Consider the following 21,511-nt stretch of genomic DNA (forward strand, 5'->3'; position numbering starts at 1 on the left):
TTTGTTTTATTTAAAAAAAATCGTGATGTAAAATTTAATAATATAACACACAGAATTTCTTTTTTCTGTAATCTGAAATTCTCTTCTAATTTTAGTTTTACTTTCGGTTTCACTTTCACCAAGGCGCTTGAATTTGGAAGCATTTGAGGAGCAGATGGATAAATATTGCGATGGGATGAGGGCGAAATGATCCGTCATTTAAAGTATCTGTCCTTGAATGTCATCCACCACATATACATCATTCATATTTAATAATAATGAATGAATAATGTTTTTCGTGATAAGTTGTGATTGAACAATAATTCATATTTTATTCTTTTATCAGAGTGAGTTGTCACTTCTCAAGGTTTTACCATGAAGAGAAGAAGGTCTAGCAGTTCCTTCAAGTCTCCAGTAAGTCACGAATCAAACAATAGTGAGAAAAGTGATGCTATAATACAGAATGATCAACAGATGCTGCCTATATTGAATTTTGTGAATTTAATAGACGTTTTAGAATTTGTCAAAGAATACTTGAGCTTAAAGGGACAATTCACTCCGGCTAATTCTTTTACATAACCAAGAAGCAAAATATGACATAAAAGTATTGTTCTACATTTCTTATGAAACATATGACATAAAATATTGACAAATTCCACGTCATTATTTGTTATTTTAATTGATACAGTTGTAATTACAAATCGTTGATCAATACGATTAAGCAGGTACAATATGGACACTGTACCCATATCCGAGCCAAAGTCACGCACGTTAAACAAATGAACTACATAACCACTGTGGATGTGATAAAATGATTTCTACGAGCAAGGGACAGGGTTCGGCATACAGGATGTTCGACCACAACGTGTAATGGCGGACAGCGAGCGAGTTTGAACATTACACACGCATTTCACCACCATGGGCTTTTCTGGCATATTACAGAAAAACTGACTGGTCTAATTTCCATTAGAACTGGGTTTTATCCGATATATGTATAAATTTTAATTTTTCTCTTAGACTGAATTGTCCCTTTAACTCTTCAAAGTCATGTATCAAGATTAAGTACCTTCACTGTTATAAAGACATGCAATATGAGGATCATCTAAAAATTACATACCAGTAAGTATTTGAGTATCAATTTGTATTCTATTTAATGGTATATAACTTCAGAATGTTATTACACTATATGTGATTTCTAAACTTCACCATTTTATATTTAAGTATCTGTTAACACATAAACCAAAATGCTATAATCTTTGTAGTTACAAGACCCAGCCAATAGTCAAAAGAGAGTGATCTCGTCTAATCCCGATGTCCTGAGGAGTGAGATACACCAGCTGGAAGGGAGAACAAAAACTGTGCAAAAAGATATTGAGGTTCTTAAGAAAAGGTAAAACTCGAGTATTAACATTAGGCTTTCTTATTCAGAATAGATATTTTTTACAGAAACTTAAACATGGGTTAAATTTCCTTTAGGAGTCATCAAAATATTTTTGATCTCTTCTTTTCTTCTAGAGCTAATAATTTACTGTCAAAAGAAAGTAACTCTAATGGAAAGGTCTGACTAGAATGCTATTGTTGTATAGTGGGATATTTTGGCATCAGGAAATATTGGTGCAATTATACAGTTTTCACAATAGAAATAAAAAAAACTCACTGAGGTAACAGTGATTTTCTCCCAGTAGATAGAACATACCTTTAATTTCATAACACAATTGAGGAATGTTCCCAAGAGAACATTGTACAAACAGAAAAGTAAGTTGTCAAATTTTGGTGTGTTAAAGTTTAGTGCTTTCATGCTAGATGCCAAATAAGCCAAATTATGACCACATCTAAACAATTTATGGAAGTTATCTGGAAATTTCAAAATGCAGACATTTTTGACTCCTTAAGTTTGAAAATATTAATGAAACATTTATTTCAGTGGATATGATTTATCAGAACTGAAGAAACATATGGACATGATGCATCAGTACAATGAGATTAAAGATGTCGGCCAGATGGTTCTTGGTAGGATAGGTACGTAATTCTTGTTCCTGTTGGTGATTGTCTAGGTAGACCAGAGTTGTGTGAAGTGATTTGATGTAACCCTTAGATAACACATGTTAAATATTTAAGGATTGAATTTTGCTTTGGTCGATTTCATGAGGAGATGAATTGAGTATTTATATGTCTTTGTTTCATTCTGTATCCAAACTCAGGTGACCTTTAAGGCCCATGGGCCTCTTATTGTAACTTTGTGTGGTTGATAGGAGGCTAATAAAAAACAAACACAGATTCCTGAATTATGGCATTTAATATATAGGAAATGAATACAGTATAGCTGGTTAGTAACTTTGATAAGAACATTTGTGATTTTAACTTGAAAGAAAAAAAGAATAAAAATTTCAGCAGTTTTAAAATTTTTGCTATCTGGTTTTGATATTACCGTTATACATTGTATATAACTAAACCATTTCTCGATAACATTTTGTGATCATAGGAATGTCCTGCAAAATATCATCCCACTAAAATAACCAGGTACATGGTAATCGTCCTAGTTGCAATATGATGATACCTCACTTGCAAACTTTGCTAAAATGTACATCAATTCAAATTTTATATCAATCTACATATATGTAGTTGAAATTCAATTATATTCTGTAGATGACTATGTGTCATACCTGAGGAAAACATTGACTTAATTTTTCTTCAGTAATCTATTGAAAATCATAAAGATTTGATGAATTAAGCTGTGAAAATCAAACATTAGTTACAACACAGAAGTTATGCCTTATGTATAGATGAAAACATACCTGCAGAAAAAACACTGTAAAATGTGAAATGAAATTTTAACTTGACTGATCCTAAGTACTCACAATACTGTCAAAATCATGTTCAGCTCTTATTTGTACTTGTAATATTACTTATGCCTTGTAAGTATTGTAATTTTCAAAATGTTTGTAATGTTTGGTGGTGAATAGAATATTTAAAACTCTTTTTGATTCGTGAGTATGAGAAATATGGCATATATAACTTTAATAAATTCCAATAGAAATTTGCATTGAAAGGAAATTCAAAAGACAATCATTTCACATATATATCAGTCAGACAGTTTTATGTATATTACTTTCAGCTGAACTTGATGGTGTTCGAACTAGAGATCTTTACAAGGAATATGGCCTTGACCTCAATGATTGACTTCAGGAATGTCCATAATGTTGAGTTCACCTCTATGGAAGCAATGGACAAGAAATGAAGGACTGGTGCTGATATCACTAAAAGACAATGTACTGAGGCTAGTAACAAAATGTTGTGATTTAATACCAAATGAGCATTTATATCTAGTGTTTTATAAAATGCAGCATTTGCTGTATGATGAATCCAAGATTCCACACACCATTCGTTTGTGTAATGAAATAGGAGTATATTTCATACTACTTTTCAGCAAGTCAAATGTTAAGTGTAGCAGCTCTTCTGCAGAATTTGGTTCATAAAACCCTTGAATGTTCTCTTATAACATGTGCATGATTGATATGATATTTTAAAACCAATTGTGTTCAAAAGCTCTGAGCATTTAAATCTGGAAGCTGGTTATAATTGTGTGAATGTAAAAAATGTAATTTATCATATTATATGTGTGTAAGCTAGTTTTCATGAGAGACGTAACAATTCAAGTTAATATCTTACAAATATCGCTCTCACGTTGTTAAAATTGGCTTAAAAATGTAATCTGTATGATTTAAATTATAAAATATGTATTTGAAAGAGCGTCACAAACAGGTATGTTAAAGGAATGATAAAATAAAGTTAATTGTTGTGTGATTATTTGAATGTTTTAGTTACTTGATGTATAAAATTTTAGCCCAGGCAAATTTGAACTTATCCACACAATGTATCAAGCTCAGCCCAGACAAAATTGAGCTTATGCCTTACAATAATGTCTTGACGCCTGCATAGATTTAGATCTAACTCCGGACTTTTCTTAAGGATCTACTGAAATTTCTCATATGACAGGAAACTTGTAATCCTGCAGCTGGATGTTATGAGCTTCATCACATTTATAAGCTTTCTGTTTGGTGCTTTTGATGCAATGAAGTGTCAGGTAGGTTCTAGTAATGTTGTGTTATTTATTTAGATGCTGTGTAGAGGTTGATAGTGTTAATGAAAGGTTATTTTGTGATTTTGATTGTCTTTTGTGGATTATTTGTCAAGGATTAAATTAATAAGTTATAATTTTACAGTTAATTATCAATAATAATTTACTTTTAAAATGTTCATATTAATTATATCACACAACACGTTGATATCTACACAAAATCTAAGAACACAGCTCTGAACAATACGAACGTATACACAAAGAGTTACATACACTCACAGCCCAAAGAGAGTCCAGCTCAACCAATACAGTCTAGCAAAAATGGAAATGGCGTCTAAATCAAATTTTAGTAATATCAGTGACGGATCCAGAGACGTTTGTTTCCAGGAAATCCCAATATTATTGAAATTTTCCTCAATTTTTACACTCTTGCAAAATCCCGTAGCGATTTGGACCCAACTACGTTATTAAACACGTTTAAAAACAAGAAGACAAAAAAGTCCTGCAGCGCTGACCTGGATGTTTCAGTAATAGATCTAGAGATTTGAACGACTAATTATCCTATATTATGTTTGGGACAAACATTTCTCTTACCGACAACAGGGTTATCCGCAATTTTACCGGTGTGAGATTTTTCTATATCACCTTAGGGTAAAGCCAAGCTACACGGGATCTTTGCACGTGCTCAGTTAGGATAAGAGGAAAAGAATCATTCACCCTCTTTGGGGTGAGGCAGGAGATCTCAACCCTCAGGATAAGATTCTTAAGCTGTCAAACACTCTGCAAAACCTCGTATTTGACAACTTAAGAATCGTACCCCTCGGTTTGAGATTCTCCTATCTCACCCCACAATGACTGAGAAATTTTGTTAGTCTCAGAGGAAAATTTAGGAAATATCTGGTCTCCTGTCGAATATGTTGCTAGCTAGATATGTTAAAACATCTATAACCACTATCAATGTAACGAACTTGTCTCTCTTTCGGAGTTCTTTTGCCGTTAGTCCTCGCCCCTTTGGGTATATGAAGTCAGAGCCTGACTGGAAGCGAATTTAGGGGGTTTCCTGGTATTTCCTCTATTGTACCATTGACTTCCGAAACCAAAGTCAAAATCATCAACTGTTCCCTTTCCACAACGTTGATCAAAATTCAGCTCACCAGCCCTTAGGGTCAGATGGTGAGAGAAACACTCGATAAATATACAAAAGACAACTCTTTAAACAGAGATTTAGACTATCTAGATCTCTGTTGCACCTAGCGTCATAAGTTGCAGTGTACGATAATGCGTTTTATGTAGAGATGCCATCAATTATTTCAAATAAAACAATACCAGATAATCCGATAGTGATTAATGGGTGTCCACCAATAATCACAAAAGGTACACCACTTAGACATGTGCTCGAACTCGAATTAATAGTCGTTAATTGTTTGGATTACTAGAATGTTGACTTTCAATGAAAGACGCAAGAACGTAGTCGTCATGAACAAAGTTCTCGTGTGTCACTTGATGTGTGGAGTGGCATGTAGTTTCTGTTTTCTTCCCTTTGGTCGTAGAACTTATATCATATGTCAGTTGATGTGTGGAGTGACATGTATTTTCTGTTTCCTCCCCTTTGATCAGAGAACTCGTATCATGTGTGACCTGATGTGTGGAGTGGCATGTAGTTTCTATTTCCTCTCCTTTGATCAGAGAAGAACTCGTATCATGTGTGACCTGATGTGTGGAGTGGCATGTAGTTTCTATTTCCTCTCCTTTGATCAGAGAAGAACTCGTATCATGTGTGACCTGATGTGTGGAGTGGCATGTAGTTTCTATTTCCTCTCCTTTGATCAGAGAAGAACTCGTATCATGTGTGACCTGATGTGTGGAGTTGTATGTAGTTTGTGTTTCTTCCCCTTTGTTCGGAGCACTCGTATCACATGTTAGTTGATGTGTGGAGTGACACGTATTTTCTGTTTCCTCTTCTTTGTTTAGAGGACTCGTATCATATGTCAGTTGATGTGTGGAGTGGTATGTAGTTTGTGTTTCTTCCCCTTTGATCAGAGAACTCGTATCATATGTCAGTTGATGTGTGGAGTGACATGTATTTTCTGTTTCTTCCCCTTTGATAAGAGAACTCGTATCATGTGTAACTTGATGTGTGGAGTGGTATGTAGTTTGTGTTTCCTCTCCTTTGATCAGTGAACTCGTATCAATTTCTGAGTTTTGTTGATTCTGGCAGCTATTAGTTAATGTTTGATCCGAACAGATTGTCTTACATGCATCAAGGGTGTCAGAAAAAGTATCGCTTCTTGCATTAATACAGATATTTTGAGGCATCACATTTGGATCATTTAATTCTGTCGTATGTTGATAATTCACAAAACATTGCACGTATGTTTGCATACTGCTTTGGTAATTCCGATCGTCGAACGTGTCATGATTGTTCACAAATGACTCTAAGGACAGAATCGTCGAATTAGGAAATGCGTCATCTGTGGTGTTTTGAGTATAATCAGGGTTACTCACTACCAAGGTGGGCATGGTAATACCCCTATTGCCAACTTGAATGTAATCTGTCGTCGGTTTCTTGGAAAACACTACCGCGACTTCACTTTTATTAACTATGTTGACATTGCATTCATCAGTGCTAGGAAGAGCACCAGCGGCACTCACGGACACATTCTCACCGTGTAATTCATCTCCATCTCCATCTCTTTCCTTAAGATAATTTTGTGATTCATCGGACACATCATTGGAAATACCCCTATTGCCAACTTGAATGTAATCTGTAGTCGGTTTCTTGGAAAACACTAACGCGACTTCACTTTTATTAACTATGTTGACACTGCATTCATCATTGCTAGGAAGAGCACCAGCAGCACTCAAGGACACATTCTCACCGTGTAATTCATCCCAATCTCTTTCCTCAAGATAATTTTGTGATTCGTTGGACATATCATTGGAAGGTATGTCTGGTAGATGAGTTGTCGGCGGAACGGTCTCCTGGGTAGGCACCGAAGATAGAGTACCATGGCCGCTGTCTGGGGGCTGGTTTAACAGGGGTGGTGTGTTTTGTTCTTGATAAAATTGCTGTACAAAATAAATGATCAAATACATTGATATAAAAATGTTTTTTTGGTGATATTTTAACCAATATAACAACATCAACAACATTCTTTTGTCACTTTCACTTTTCAACGATAGTTCTTACGATTATCAAATAACAGGCGACCTTTTGTGTGTGCGTGTTTGTGTCTTACACTGATTTTAGGATATTGCATGAAACATCACAACAAATAAGCATAAACTTGAAATATTCATCCAATTCAGGTTTTGAATTATTATTTAAAACTTATATCCAACCTCTTTATACCGAATAAATATATCAAGACCAGACGTTCCGGAAGAATGAACATTATTCTACTTATTTTTTACATTTGTTTTGTAAATTTAGGTCAATGCATGTAAATTCGAGGCTACAATCCTAAACTCAGGACAGGGCTATGAAATGGAGCCGGTATGTGTATCGAAATACAACATTCGGTTCTTTTTCACTGAAAGAAAATGTCAAAAGTTATGTTTACCTCATTTGAAACAGGACGTGGTATGGTCACACTCTCTATATTATCGTCGATTTTTATCCACTTTCTGCGTGCCTTATACACCAAACTAAAACAGACAAGTTCCATTATATTGGATACTTCTAGTGTACTAGTAGTTAAGATAATTAACGCGGAAATCAATCGTATTAAGGATTTTCTCTAGTAAGATTTCAATATCATCTACTTTCAACAGTGATCAAAGAGTTTTTGTGATTTCCCCAAAAAAGTAATTGTCTACTGAATATCGGGTAAATTTCGTGGTTGGTTTATTTAAATATAAAATTTCGAACACCAGCGAATTATTCAGATATTCATTGACGTACATAGTAAGAACAATAATTCGATAAAATCTGGGAATCTGGTGAACCACGAAATATACCCTCCGCGAATATACCCCGTACAGCAAACAGAGAAATATTGACCCCACGAATGTATAGCGCTATTCAGTATTTGTAGAAAGTTGCCTGATACGATACAAAAATGGTAGACATTTAGACTTTTATCAATCGTAGACTTTTGTACACAAATTTAAGTAATGGCCGATTTGGTGGTCATTTCGAAAAAGTGCACTTTGTTACGATTTATAGAAAGGCGCAATGTATAACTTATGGTGATATGGAAATATATTACTCCCTTAGGATCGATATTCTTCCATTCAAATGTATTTATGGTTTGATATGTATAACAATTTCATCAACACCGATACCCATTTTGTTGTCATGGTCAAACATATCTGCAATGATAGAATAACGACAAAATCATTTTCACGCTCATACTCACATTATTAATATAGTAAGACCGAGGACGACAACCCCCATTACTGTTGCAACAGTGTTCCAGTTGTTTCTGGTAGACTCGGCATTGGATTGTAATCGTCGAGACTCTGAGTGCAAGAAAAAACACCTCATTAGAACCACAAGTAGAGCTCAGTATTGTTAAAGAGGTCTGTATAACCTTATTTAATATGGCTCCGTCTTATTTAAATGGCATTTAAAGTACTATTTATAACTGAAGAAATAATCATGATTATGTATCACCAAGGTGTCGCATAGTGCTATTTGAAAACATTTTCCAGTACGGTGAAAATTTTTAATTCATTAGATTTAACAGTAATATCTTCAGAAACTGTATCAAAATTTAAAACTTAAATCAAACGGAAAAAGACTACCTAGACGGTCAGTTGGAAACAGAAAACTTGATATTATTCATAACCGACATCGTCATGGATGTTGAATGCTGACTTATTCAAAATACATTTAGTTTTATCACCATCTTGTTGTTTATTTCCTAAAGAGAATACATTTCATTATTTCTTCCAATGACCACCGTGTCCTGCTTATGAGAAAATCGTCTTTGGATAATACTCATATTAATTTGAAGTTGATAGTTCAAGGTTCTGATGCACTTAGTCTGAAAGATAATGAAAGCAACCGCCTGATAGTCTAAGACTATGTTAGAAATACTAAACGTTTCGTTTGGTCTAAGAACATTCACTGGTTGCTAAATGATAATTGCTGGTTTTTCATTGTCAAAACTTGTTTCATGATATTTTATAAAGTATGATATGTATTTAAAATAATTATTATATATCATTTTATATTGTTTATAAAATTAATGTATAATTGTTTGGAATTAGTGACGTCATGAATGTCAAATGTTAAAACAATTACAGTTATAAAATGTGGGTGCTGGTATGGCTAAACAAATCAAATGTGACTACCAATCATTTCTATTGTTTGTTTGTTTTATTTCTTTCTTTTACATATACAGGGTGTCCCAAAAAACATGTCCCGACTTTGACACTTTATGAAAAATGTTGTGCTAGACGGAGGAATTTGATCTATTTACCATAAGAAAGGTAGTGATCTGCTCTGTACAACGATATATAACAACCCGGACAAATATCTTTTTGTTAGTTCTTATACTGAAAATCGAGAGAAAGTCATATTTTGCTAATTTTGCGATTTGTTCAGAAAATCAATAACTTTCAGTTAAAGAATGGGCGCGAGGTGTCTGCCCTTCTTTTCTATGACATGATGAATTCTGTCCCTGAAATTCCTCACCACCTCACAATTCTGTAAATCTGCTTCCTGGAGATAGACAGCATACCTGGGTGAAATTTTCAAAAAAATTTAATTACTCAAAAATAGGGGATTTTCCGACCTAATTGTAGATTTTAATAACTTCAGCCTGAATCTTCATGGTGCTAGAAAGCCATCAAAATGTGACATCATTGATGATGTCATCATTTCTAAGATAAAGTCATCACACATAATGACGATGTAATCTGTACATTTGTGCCCAATTAAGTTAAATTTTGATACTCCTGTTTTCCAAGTCATTTTGAATTGTCAAAAAAAGTTTAGTATTGCAAAATTTATTACCATCAAATTCGAGACATATTTTTGGGACGCCCTGTAATTTGATATACAATCATTAATGCTGTTATTGTGTATTTCATTGTGTAACATCATATGCCTATTTGTATGGGAAAGAGCAATCCTAAGTTGTATACCTTGTGTCTTATTCCTTTTCACTTTGTTCAAATAAAATACCTTTAAAGTAAACTTTACCTACTGGTTGGATAAAGTGACAGTGATAGTAACCCCTGGAATACCGATGAGAGATATACACTAACCTGCAACTGGTATATCAATGTAAATTTCATCACTGTAATCGGACTCTTCGCCCATCGAGTAAAATATCTTGTATTTGACAGAGTAGTTGGTCTCGGCATGCAGGCCTAGGTCTCTCGCACTGAAAGTAGTCTTCAGTCTTGCAGGGATGGTGATATTGCTGGCTGTAATTGTATTTAGATTACTTGAGACTTTCTGTCCAGCGTACTGGAAGTATACATATTTAATAAGTGGTCACGTAGTTATCTTATACACTGTAAGTTTGGGCTTTCGTTTTCTTGTTTACTGTGCCACCTTTAAATTCATCTGTGTAAATATAATACTAGTACTTAATATATTAAAACTAACTACCTATGCTATATTGGTACTAAATACATGAGACTTGACAGCTAAGTACCTGTGCTATATTGGTACTTAAACACATGAGACTTGACAGCTAAGTACCTGTGCTATATTAGTACTTAAATACATGACACTTTACAACTAGATACCTATGCTATATTGGTACTTAAATACACGAGACTTGACACCTAAGTACCAGTACTATATTGGTAATAAAATACATGAAACTTGACAGCTAAGTACCTGTGCTATATTGGTACTTAAACACATGAGACTTGACAGCTAAGTACCTGTGCTATATTGGTACTTAAATACATGAGACATGACAGCTAAGTACCTGTGTTATATTGGCACTTAAATAAAGAGACATGAAAGCTAAGTACCTGTGCTATATTGGTACTTTAAATGTATAAGACATGACAGCTAAGTACCTGCGCTATATTGGTACTTTAAATGTTTAAGACATGACAGCTAAGTACCTGCGCTATATTGATACTTTAAATGTATAAGATAAGACATGACAGCTAAGTACCTGTGCTATATGTATAAGACATGACAGCTAAGTACCTGTGCTATATGTATAAGACATGACAACTAAGTACCTGTGCTATATATATAAGACATGACAGCTAAGTACCTGTGCTATATGTATAAGACATGACAGCTAAGTACCTGTGCTATATGTATAAGACATGACAGCTAAGTACCTGTGCTATATGTATAAGACATGACAGCTAAGTACCTGTGCTATATTGGTACTTTAAATGTATAAGACATGACAGCTAAGTACCTGTGCTATATGTATAAGACATGACAGCTAAGTACCTGTGCTATATTGGTACTTTAAATGTATAAGACATGACAGCTAAGTACCTGTGCTATATTGGTACTATGTATAAGACATGACAGCTAAGTACCTGTGCTATATTGGTACTATGTATAAGACATGACAGCTAAGTACCTGTGCTATATTGGTACTATGTATAAGACATGACAGCTAAGTACCTGCGCTATATTGGTACTTTAAATGTATAAGACATGACAGCTAAGTACCTGTGCTATATTGGTACTTTAAATGTATAAGACATGACAGCTAAGTACCTGTGCTATATTGGTACTATGTATAAGACATGACAGCTAAGTACCTGTGCTATATTGGTACTTTAAATGTATAAGACATGACAGCTAAGTACCTGCGCTATATTGGTACTTTAAATGTATAAGACATGACAGCTAAGTACCTGTGCTATATTGGTACTTTAAATGTATAAGACATGACAGCTAAGTACCTGTGCTATATTGGTACTATGACCTGTACTATATTGGTACTAATGTATAAGACATGACAGCTAAGTACCTGTGCTATATTGGTACTATTAAATTAAGACATGACAGCTAAGTACCTGTGCTATATTGGTACTATGTATAAGACATGACAGCTAAGTACCTGTGCTATATTGGTACTATGTATAAGACATGACAGCTAAGTACCTGTGCTTTATGTATAAGACATGACAGCTAAGTACCTGTGCTATATTGGTACTATGTATAAAACATGACAGCTAAGTACCTGTGCTATATTGGTACTTTAAATGTATAAGACATGACAGCTAAGTACCTGTGCTATATTGGTACTTTAAATGTATAAGACATGACAGCTAAGTACCTGTGCTATATTGGTACTTTAAATGTATAAGACATGACAGCTAAGTACCTGTGCTATATTGGTACTTTAAATGTATTAGACATGACAGCTAAGTACCTGTGCTATATTGGTACTTTAAATGTATAAGACATGACAGCTAAGTACCTGTGCTATATTGGTATTATGTATAAGACATGACAGCTAAGTACCTGTGCTTTATGTATAAGACATGACAGCTAAGTACCTGTGCTATAATGGTACTAAATGTATAAGACATGACAGCTAAGTACCTGTGCTATATTGGTACTTTAAATGTATAAGACATGACAGCTAAGTACCTGTGCTATATTGGTACTATGTATAAGACATGACAGCTAAGTACCTGTGCTATATTGGTACTATGTATAAGACATGACAGCTAAGTACCTGTGCTATATTGGTACTTTAAATGTATAAGACATGACAGCTAAGTACCTGTGCTATATTGGTACTTTAAATGTATAAGACATGACAGCTAAGTACCTGTGCTATATTGGTACTTTAATGTATAAGACATGACAGCTAAGTACCTGTGCTATATTGGTACTTATGTATAAGACATGACAGCTAAGTACCTGTGCTATATTGGTACTTTAAATGTATAAGACATGACAGCTAAGTACCTGTGCTATATTGGTACTTTAAATGTATTAGACATGACAGCTAAGTACCTGTGCTATATTGGTACTTTATGTATAAGACATGACAGCTAAGTACCTGTGCTATATTGGTACTTTAAATGTATAAGACATGACAGCTAAGTACCTGTGCTATATTGGTACTTTAAATGTATAAGACATGACAGCTAAGTACCTGTGCTATATTGGTACTATGTATAAGACATGACAGCTAAGTACCTGTGCTATATTGGTACTTTAAATGTATAAGACATGACAGCTAAGTACCTGTGCTATATTGGTACTATGTATAAGACATGACAGCTAAGTACCTGTGCTTTACGTATTAGACATGACAGCTAAGTACCTGTGCTATATTGGTACTTTAAATGTATAAGACATGACAGCTAAGTACCTGTGCTATATTGGTACTTTAAATGTATAAGACATGACAGCTAAGTACCTGTGCTATATTGGTACTATGTATAAGACATGACAGCTAAGTACCTGTGCTATATTGGTACTTTAAATGTATAAGACATGACAGCTAAGTACCTGTGCTATGCATGTATAGACATCATATACTTTAATTGTTATTATAAGACATGACAGCTAAGTACCTGTGCTATATTGGTACTTTAAATGTATAAGACATGACAGCTAAGTACCTGTGCTATATTGGTACTTTAAATGTAAAGACATGACAGCTAAGTACCTGTGCTATATTGGTACTTTAAATGTATAAGACATGACAGCTAAGTACCTGTGCTATATTGGTACTTTAAATGTATAAGACATGACAGCTAAGTACCTGTGCTATATTGGTACTTTAAATGTATAAGACATGACAGCTAAGTACCTGTGCTATATTGGTACTTTAAATGTATATAAGACATGACAGCTAAGTACCTGTGCTATATTGGTACTTTAAATGTATAAGACATGACAGCTAAGTACCTGTGCTATATTGGTACTTTAAATGTATAAGACATGACAGCTAAGTACCTGTGCTATATTGGTACTTTAAATGTATAAGACATGTCAGCTAAGTACCTGCGCTATATTGGTACTTTAAATGTATAAGACATGTCAGCTAAGTACCTGTGCTATATTGGTACTTTAAATGTATAAGACATGACAGCTAAGTACCTGTGCTATATTGGTACTTTAAATGTATAAGACATGACAGCTAAGTACCTGTGCTATATTGGTACTTTAAATGTATAAGACATGACAGCTAAGTACCTGTGCTATATTGGTACTTTAAATGTATAAGACATGACAGCTAAGTACCTGTGCTATATTGGTACTTTAAATGTATAAGACATGACAGCTAAGTACCTGTGCTATATTGGTACTTTAAATGTATAAGACATGACAGCTAAGTACCTGTGCTATATTGGTACTTTAAATGTATAGACATGACAGCTAAGTACCTGTGCTATATTGGTACTTTAAATGTATAAGACATGACAGCTAAGTACCTGTGCTATATTGGTACTTTAAATGTATAAGACATGACAGCTAAGTACCTGTGCTATATTGGTACTTTAAATGTATAAGACATGACAGCTAAGTACCTGTGCTATATTGGTACTTTAAATGTATAAGACATGACAGCTAAGTACCTGTGCTATATTGGTACTTTAAATGTATAAGACATGACAGCTAAGTACCTGTGCTATATTGGTACTTTAAATGTATAAGACATGACAGCTAAGTACCTGTGCTATATTGGTACTTTAAATGTATAAGACATGACAGCTAAGTACCTGTGCTATATTGGTACTTTAAATGTATAAGACATGACAGCTAAGTACCTGTGCTATATTGGTACTTTAAATGTATAAGACATGACAGCTAAGTACCTGTGCTATATTGGTACTTTAAATGTATAAGACATGACAGCTAAGTACCTGTGCTATATTGGTACTTTAAATGTATAAGACATGACAGCTAAGTACCTGCGCTATATTGGTACTTTAAATGTATAAGACATGACAGCTAAGTACCTGTGCTATATTGGTACTTTAAATGTATAAGACATGACAGCTAAGTACCTGTGCTATATTGGTACTTTAAATGTATAAGACATGACAGCTAAGTACCTGTGCTATATTGGTACTTTAAATGTATAAGACATGACAGCTAAGTACCTGTGCTATATTGGTACTTTAAATGTATAAGACATGACAGCTAAGTACCTGTGCTATATTGGTACTTTAAATGTATAAGACATGACAGCTAAGTACCTGCGCTATATTGGTACTTTAAATGTATAAGACATGACAGCTAAGTACCTGTGCTATATTGGTACTTTAAATGTATAAGACATGACAGCTAAGTACCTGTGCTATATTGGTACTTTAAAGTAAGACATGACAGCTAAGTACCTGTGCTATATTGGTACTTTAAATGTATAAGACATGACAGCTAAGTACCTGCGCTATATTGGTACTTTAAATGTATAAGACATGTCAGCTAAGTACCTGTGCTATATTGGTACTTTAAATGTATAAGACATGACAGCTAAGTACCTGTGCTATATTGGTACTTTAAATGTATAAGACATGACAGCTAAGTACCTGTGCTATATTGGTACTTTAAATGTATAAGACATGACAGCTAAGTACCTGTGCTATATTGGTACTATGTATAAGACATGACAGCTAAGTACCTGTGCTATATTGGTACTTTAAATGTATAAGACATGACAGCTAAGTACCTGTGCTATATTGGTACTTTAAATGTATAAGACATGACAGCTAAGTACCTGTGCTATATTGGTACTTTAAATGTATAAGACATGACAGCTAAGTACCTGTGCTATATTGGTACTTTAAATGTATAAGACATGACAGCTAAGTACCTGTGCTATATTGGTACTTTAAATGTATAAGACATGACAGCTAAGTACCTGTGCTATATTGGTACTTTAAATGTATAAGACATGACAGCTAAGTACCTGTGCTATATTGGTACTAAATGTATAAGACATGACAGCTAAGTACCTGTGCTATATTGGTACTTTAAATGTATAAGACATGACAGCTAAGTACCTGTGCTATATGTATTGACTGTACTAGTACTGTTAAATGTATAAGACATGACAGCTAAGTACCTGTGCTATATTGGTACTTTAAATGTATAAGACATGACAGCTAAGTACCTGTGCTATATTGGTACTTTAAATGTATAAGACATGACAGCTAAGTACCTGTGCTATATTGGTACTTTAAATGTATAAGACATGACAGCTAAGTACCTGTGCTATATTGGTACTTTAAATGTATAAGACATGACAGCTAAGTACCTGTGCTATATTGGTACTTTAAATGTATAAGACATGTCAGCTAAGTACCTGTACCTGCGCTATATTGGTACTTTAAATGTATAAGACATGTCAGCTAAGTACCTGTGCTATATTGGTACTTTAAATGTATAAGACATGACAGCTAAGTACCTGTGCTATATTGGTACTATGTATAAGACATGACAGCTAAGTACCTGTGCTATATTGGTACTTTAAATGTATAAGACATGACAGCTAAGTACCTGTGCTTTATGTATAAGACATGACAGCTAAGTACCTGTGCTATATTGGTACTATGTATAAGACATGACAGCTAAGTACCTGTGCTATATTGGTACTTTAAATGTATAAGACATGACAGCTAAGTACCTGTGCTATATTGGTACTTTAAATGTATAAGACATGACAGCTAAGTACCTGTGCTATATTGGTACTTTAAATGTATAAGACATGACAGCTAAGTACCTGTGCTATATTGGTACTTTAAATGTATTAGACATGACAGCTAAGTACCTGTGCTATATTGGTACTTTAAATGTATAAGACATGACAGCTAAGTACCTGTGCTATATTGGTACTTTAAATGTATAAGACATGACAGCTAAGTACCTGTGCTATATTGGTACTTTAAATGTATAAGACATGACAGCTAAGTACCTGTGCTATATTGGTACTTTAAATGTATAAGACATGACAGCTAAGTACCTGTGCTATATTGGTACTTTAAATGTATAAGACATGACAGCTAAGTACCTGTGCTATATTGGTACTTTAAATGTATAAGACATGACAGCTAAGTACCTGTGCTATATTGGTACTTTAAATGTATAAGACATGACAGCTAAGTACCTGTGCTATATTGGTACTATGTATAAGACATGACAGCTAAGTACCTGCGCTATATTGGTACTTTAAATGTATAAGACATGACAGCTAAGTACCTGTGCTATATTGGTACTTTAAATGTATAAGACATGACAGCTAAGTACCTGTGCTATATTGGTACTATGTATAAGACACATGACAGCTAAGTACCTGTGCTATATTGGTACTTTAAATGTATAAGACATGACAGCTAAGTACCTGTGCTATATTGGTACTATGTATAAGACATGACAGCTAAGTACCTGTGCTATATTGGTACTTTTAAATGTATAAGACATGACAGCTAAGTACCTGTGCTATATTGGTACTTTAAATGTATTAGACATGACAGCTAAGTACCTGTGCTATATTGGTACTTTAAATGTATAAGACATGACAGCTAAGTACCTGCGCTATATTGGTACTTTAAATGTATAAGACATGACAGCTAAGTACCTGTGCTATATTGGTACTTTAAATGTATAAGACATGACAGCTAAGTACCTGTGCTATATTGGTACTTTAAATGTATAAGACATGACAGCTAAGTACCTGTGCTATATTGGTACTATGTATAAGACATGACAGCTAAGTACCTGTGCTATATTGGTACTTTAAATGTATAAGACATGACAGCTAAGTACCTGTGCTATATTGGTACTTTAAATGTATAAGACATGACAGCTAAGTACCTGTGCTATATTGGTACTTTAAATGTATAAGACATGTCAGCTAAGTACCTGCGCTATATTGGTACTTTAAATGTATAAGACATGACAGCTAAGTACCTGTGCTATATTGGTACTTTAAATGTATAAGACATGACAGCTAAGTACCTGTGCTATATTGGTACTATGTATAAGACATGACAGCTAAGTACCTGTGCTATATTGGTACTTTAAATGTATAAGACATGACAGCTAAGTACCTGTGCTATATTGGTACTTTAAATGTATAAGACATGACAGCTAAGTACCTGTGCTATATTGGTACTTTAAATGTATAAGACATGACAGCTAAGTACCTGTGCTATATTGGTACTTTAAATGTATAAGACATGACAGCTAAGTACCTGTGCTATATTGGTACTTTGTAAATGTATTATAAGACATGACAGCTAAGTACCTGTGCTATATTGGTACTTTAAATGTATATAGACATGACAGCTAAGTACCTGTGCTATATTGGTACTTTAAATGTATAAGACATGACAGCTAAGTACCTGTGCTATATTGGTACTTTAATGTATAAGACATGACAGCTAAGTACCTGCGCTATATATGGTACTTAATGTTAGACATGCGTAAGTACCTGTGCTATATTGGTACTTTAATTGTATAAGACATGACAGCTAAGTACCTGTGCTATATTGGTACTTTAAATGTATAAGACATGACAGCTAAGTACCTGTGCTATATTGGTACTTTAAATGTATAAGACATGACAGCTAAGTACCTGTGCTATATTGGTACTTTAAAATGTATAAGACATGACAGCTAAGTACCTGTGCTATATTGGTACTTTAAATGTATAAGACATGACAGCTAAGTACCTGTGCTATATTGGTACTTTAAATGTATTAGACATGACAGCTAAGTACCTGTGCTATATTGGTACTTTAAATGTATTAGACATGACAGCTAAGTACCTGTGCTATATTGGTACTTTAAATGTATAAGACATGACAGCTAAGTACCTGTGCTATATTGGTACTTTAAATGTATAAGACATGACAGCTAAGTACCTGTGCTATATTGGTACTTAAATGTATTAGACTGATAGACTAAGTACCTGTGCTATATTGGTACTTTAAATGTATAAGACATGACAGCTAAGTACCTGTGCTATATTGGTACTTTAAATGTATAAGACATGACAGCTAAGTACCTGTGCTATATTGGTACTTTAAATGTATAAGACATGACAGCTAAGTACCTGTGCTATATATTGGTACTATGTTAAAATGTATTAGACATGACAGCTAAGTACCTGTGCTATATGGTACTTTAAATGTATAAGACATGACAGCTAAGTACCTGTGCTATATTGGTACTTTAAAATGTATAAGACATGACAGCTAAGTACCTGTGCTATATTGGTACTTTAAATGTATAAGACATGACAGCTAAGTACCTGTGCAATATTGGTACTTTAAATGTATAAGACATGACAGCTAAGTACCTGTGCTATATTGGTACTTTAAATGTATAAGACATGACAGCTAAGTACCTGTGCTATATTGGTACTTTAATGTATAAGACATGACAGCTAAGTACCTGTGCTATATTGGTACTATGTATAAGACATGACAGCTAAGTACCTGTGCTATATTGGTACTTTAAATGTATATGACATGACAGCTAAGTACCTGTGCTATATTGGTACTTTGTTAAGACATGTACAGTAGTAAGACATGACAGTATAAGACTAAGTACCTGTGCTATATTGGTACTTTAAATGTATATAAGACATGACAGCTAAGTACCTGTGCTATATTGGTACTTTAAATGTATAAGACATGACAGCTAAGTACCTGTGCTATATTGGTACTATGTATAAGACATGACAGCTAAGTACCTGTGCTATATTGGTACTTTAAATGTTAAGACATGAACAGCTAAGTTACCTGTGCTATATTGTACTTTAAATGTATAAGACATGACAGCTAAGTACCTGCTATACTTGGTACGCACTGTTGCTAATGTATATAGACATGACAGCTAAGTACCTGTGCTATATTGGTACTATGTATAAGACATGACAGCTAAGTACCTGTGCTATATAATGGTACTTTAAAATGTATAAGACATGACAGCTAAGTACCTGTGCTATATTGGTACTTAAATGTATAAGACATGACAGCTAAGTACCTGTGCTATATTGGTACTTTAAATGTATAGAGACATGACAGCTAAGTACCTGTGCTATATTGGAACTATGTATACAGACACTGTAGCTATATTGGTACTATAAATGTATAAGACATGACACTAAGTACCTGTGCTATATGGTATATAAGACATGACAGCTAAGTACCTGTGCTAGTATATTGGTACTTTAAATGTATAAGACATGACAGCTAAGTACCTGTGCTATGTATAAGACATGGACAGCTAAGTACCATGTGCATAATTGGTACTTTAAATGTATTAAGACATGACAGCTAAGTACCTGTGCTATATTGGTACTATGTATAAGACATGACAGCTAAGTACCTGTGCTATATTGGTACTATGTATAAGACATAAGACATTACATTGGCTAAAGTAAGACCTGTGCTAAGTACCTGTTTCAGATTAGACCACACCACGAGGTAGGAAGAGGGTCGGGGTCCTTGTCGTGACGTCGCTGAGCAGAATGGTAAAGGGGATAATTCCGTACTTGATTCGTCAATGAAAACAAGACGTTCAGGTTGTTCTGCTGCAGGCCCATCTGTTGAAATGAAAAAGTAAGAGATATTACTTTGCTATGATAAAAGGTTAATTGTTAACCGAAGGTTGTTTAATAGATAAATTCAGTACACTGCTAACTTTTTATAACATCGGTGTATTTATAACTTGTGCCAATGGAATATTTGTTTATCCTTAGCCAGTTGAATGTTTCATTATTTTAAATAAATGTAAATATTATTTCAAAAGACAAAAGACATCTTGCTATCAAGATCCATCTAATGTATGATGAAATTTAGCCATATTTGGTTTCTACAGCAGATATATCCCGTTACGTTATATGCATAACTCAATAATAATAACACTAATGATCTTTAGTTAGCCTTATTTTCAATTGAATCAGAGACTCTGCTCACATAGATAGGATGGCGGTTTACACAGAAATATCATGAATTGGGGGAAAACAACTTCATTTCGGGTTCAGCAAGATACTTCTGAGTTAATTAAAATTGGCCGTGTGCCTCTATTGTCTAATTTATCTGAGGAGCAATTTCAGACCAAATCGGAATGGAACCTATACAATATAAGTTATAGGTATAGTTTAACAAGTTTATTATTGGAATGGAACCTATATAAATTAAAGGTATAGTTTAACAAGTTTATTATTAGAATGGAACCTATATAAATTATAGGTATAGTTTTGACAAGTTTATTATTAGAATAGAACCTATATAAATGATAGGTATAGTTAAACAAGTTTATTATTAGAATCGAACCTATATAAATGATAAAGCCCTGCAGGTAGGGCGTCGGAATTGTACCGGCTGCCCCTATTGCATGATCGTAAAAGGCGACTAAATTTAAATATATTATCTTTTCTCTTCTTCCTAACTAACTTTATCTTTCCTAATGCCTCCTTGGCATCGCCTCACTTTTGTCTGAGTTGGAGCGTTCGCCGCTGATGAGGGAATCTGGTCTGGGTATAGTGTAACAGGGAGTTGGGCCGGGATTAGAACATGGGACCAAAA

The 21,511-nt window shown here is 34.2% G+C and overlaps 3 protein-coding genes across 3 annotated transcripts in view; 2 read left to right on the forward strand and 1 right to left on the reverse strand.

Moving 5' to 3' along the window:
• LOC138320353 (dual 3',5'-cyclic-AMP and -GMP phosphodiesterase 11A-like) overlaps window positions 1-21,511 on the forward strand; it is a 495,361-nt gene that overhangs the window by 473,795 nt on the left and 55 nt on the right. The gene's annotated exons all lie outside the window — the stretch shown is intronic.
• LOC138320352 (DNA repair protein SWI5 homolog) lies at window positions 106-3,788 on the forward strand. The gene is made up of 5 exons (XM_069263275.1): window positions 106-203; window positions 326-393; window positions 1,242-1,369; window positions 1,904-1,998; window positions 3,095-3,788. The coding sequence occupies exons 2-5, from the start codon at window positions 355-357 to the stop codon at window positions 3,157-3,159; spliced, it is 327 nt and encodes a 108-aa protein (XP_069119376.1). The 5' UTR covers window positions 106-203; window positions 326-354; the 3' UTR covers window positions 3,160-3,788.
• On the reverse strand, window positions 2,257-20,933 carry LOC138322032 (serine-rich adhesin for platelets-like). The gene is made up of 6 exons (XM_069266088.1): window positions 20,900-20,933; window positions 20,381-20,526; window positions 10,277-10,481; window positions 8,419-8,521; window positions 7,621-7,705; window positions 2,257-7,126 (listed from the first exon to the last, which is right to left on the reverse strand). The coding sequence occupies exons 1-6, from the start codon at window positions 20,931-20,933 to the stop codon at window positions 5,474-5,476; spliced, it is 2,226 nt and encodes a 741-aa protein (XP_069122189.1). The 3' UTR covers window positions 2,257-5,473.

Source organism: Argopecten irradians, chromosome 4, assembly GCF_041381155.1.
Source record: "Argopecten irradians isolate NY chromosome 4, Ai_NY, whole genome shotgun sequence".
NCBI lineage: Eukaryota > Metazoa > Mollusca > Bivalvia > Pectinida > Pectinidae > Argopecten > Argopecten irradians.

Excerpts from the sequence above, each read along its gene's own strand:
- LOC138320352 (XM_069263275.1), top strand. The coding sequence starts at position 355 with ATGAAGAGAAGAAGGTCTAGCAGTTCCTTCAAGTCTCCA. Across the intron at positions 1,370-1,903 it reads ATTGAGGTTCTTAAGAAAAG|TGGATATGATTTATCAGAAC; the intron begins GTAAAACTCGAG and ends CATTTATTTCAG. Across the intron at positions 1,999-3,094 it reads GATGGTTCTTGGTAGGATAG|CTGAACTTGATGGTGTTCGA; the intron begins GTACGTAATTCT and ends TATTACTTTCAG.
- LOC138322032 (XM_069266088.1), bottom strand. The coding sequence starts at position 20,933 with ATGATATTTCTGTGTAAACCGCCATCCTATCTAT. Across the intron at positions 10,482-20,380 it reads TGTGGTCTAATCTGAAACAG|TACGCTGGACAGAAAGTCTC; the intron begins GTACTTAGCACA and ends GTATACTTCCAG. Across the intron at positions 7,706-8,418 it reads GGTCTTACTATATTAATAAT|TTTGGTGTATAAGGCACGCA; the intron begins GTGAGTATGAGC and ends TGTCTGTTTTAG.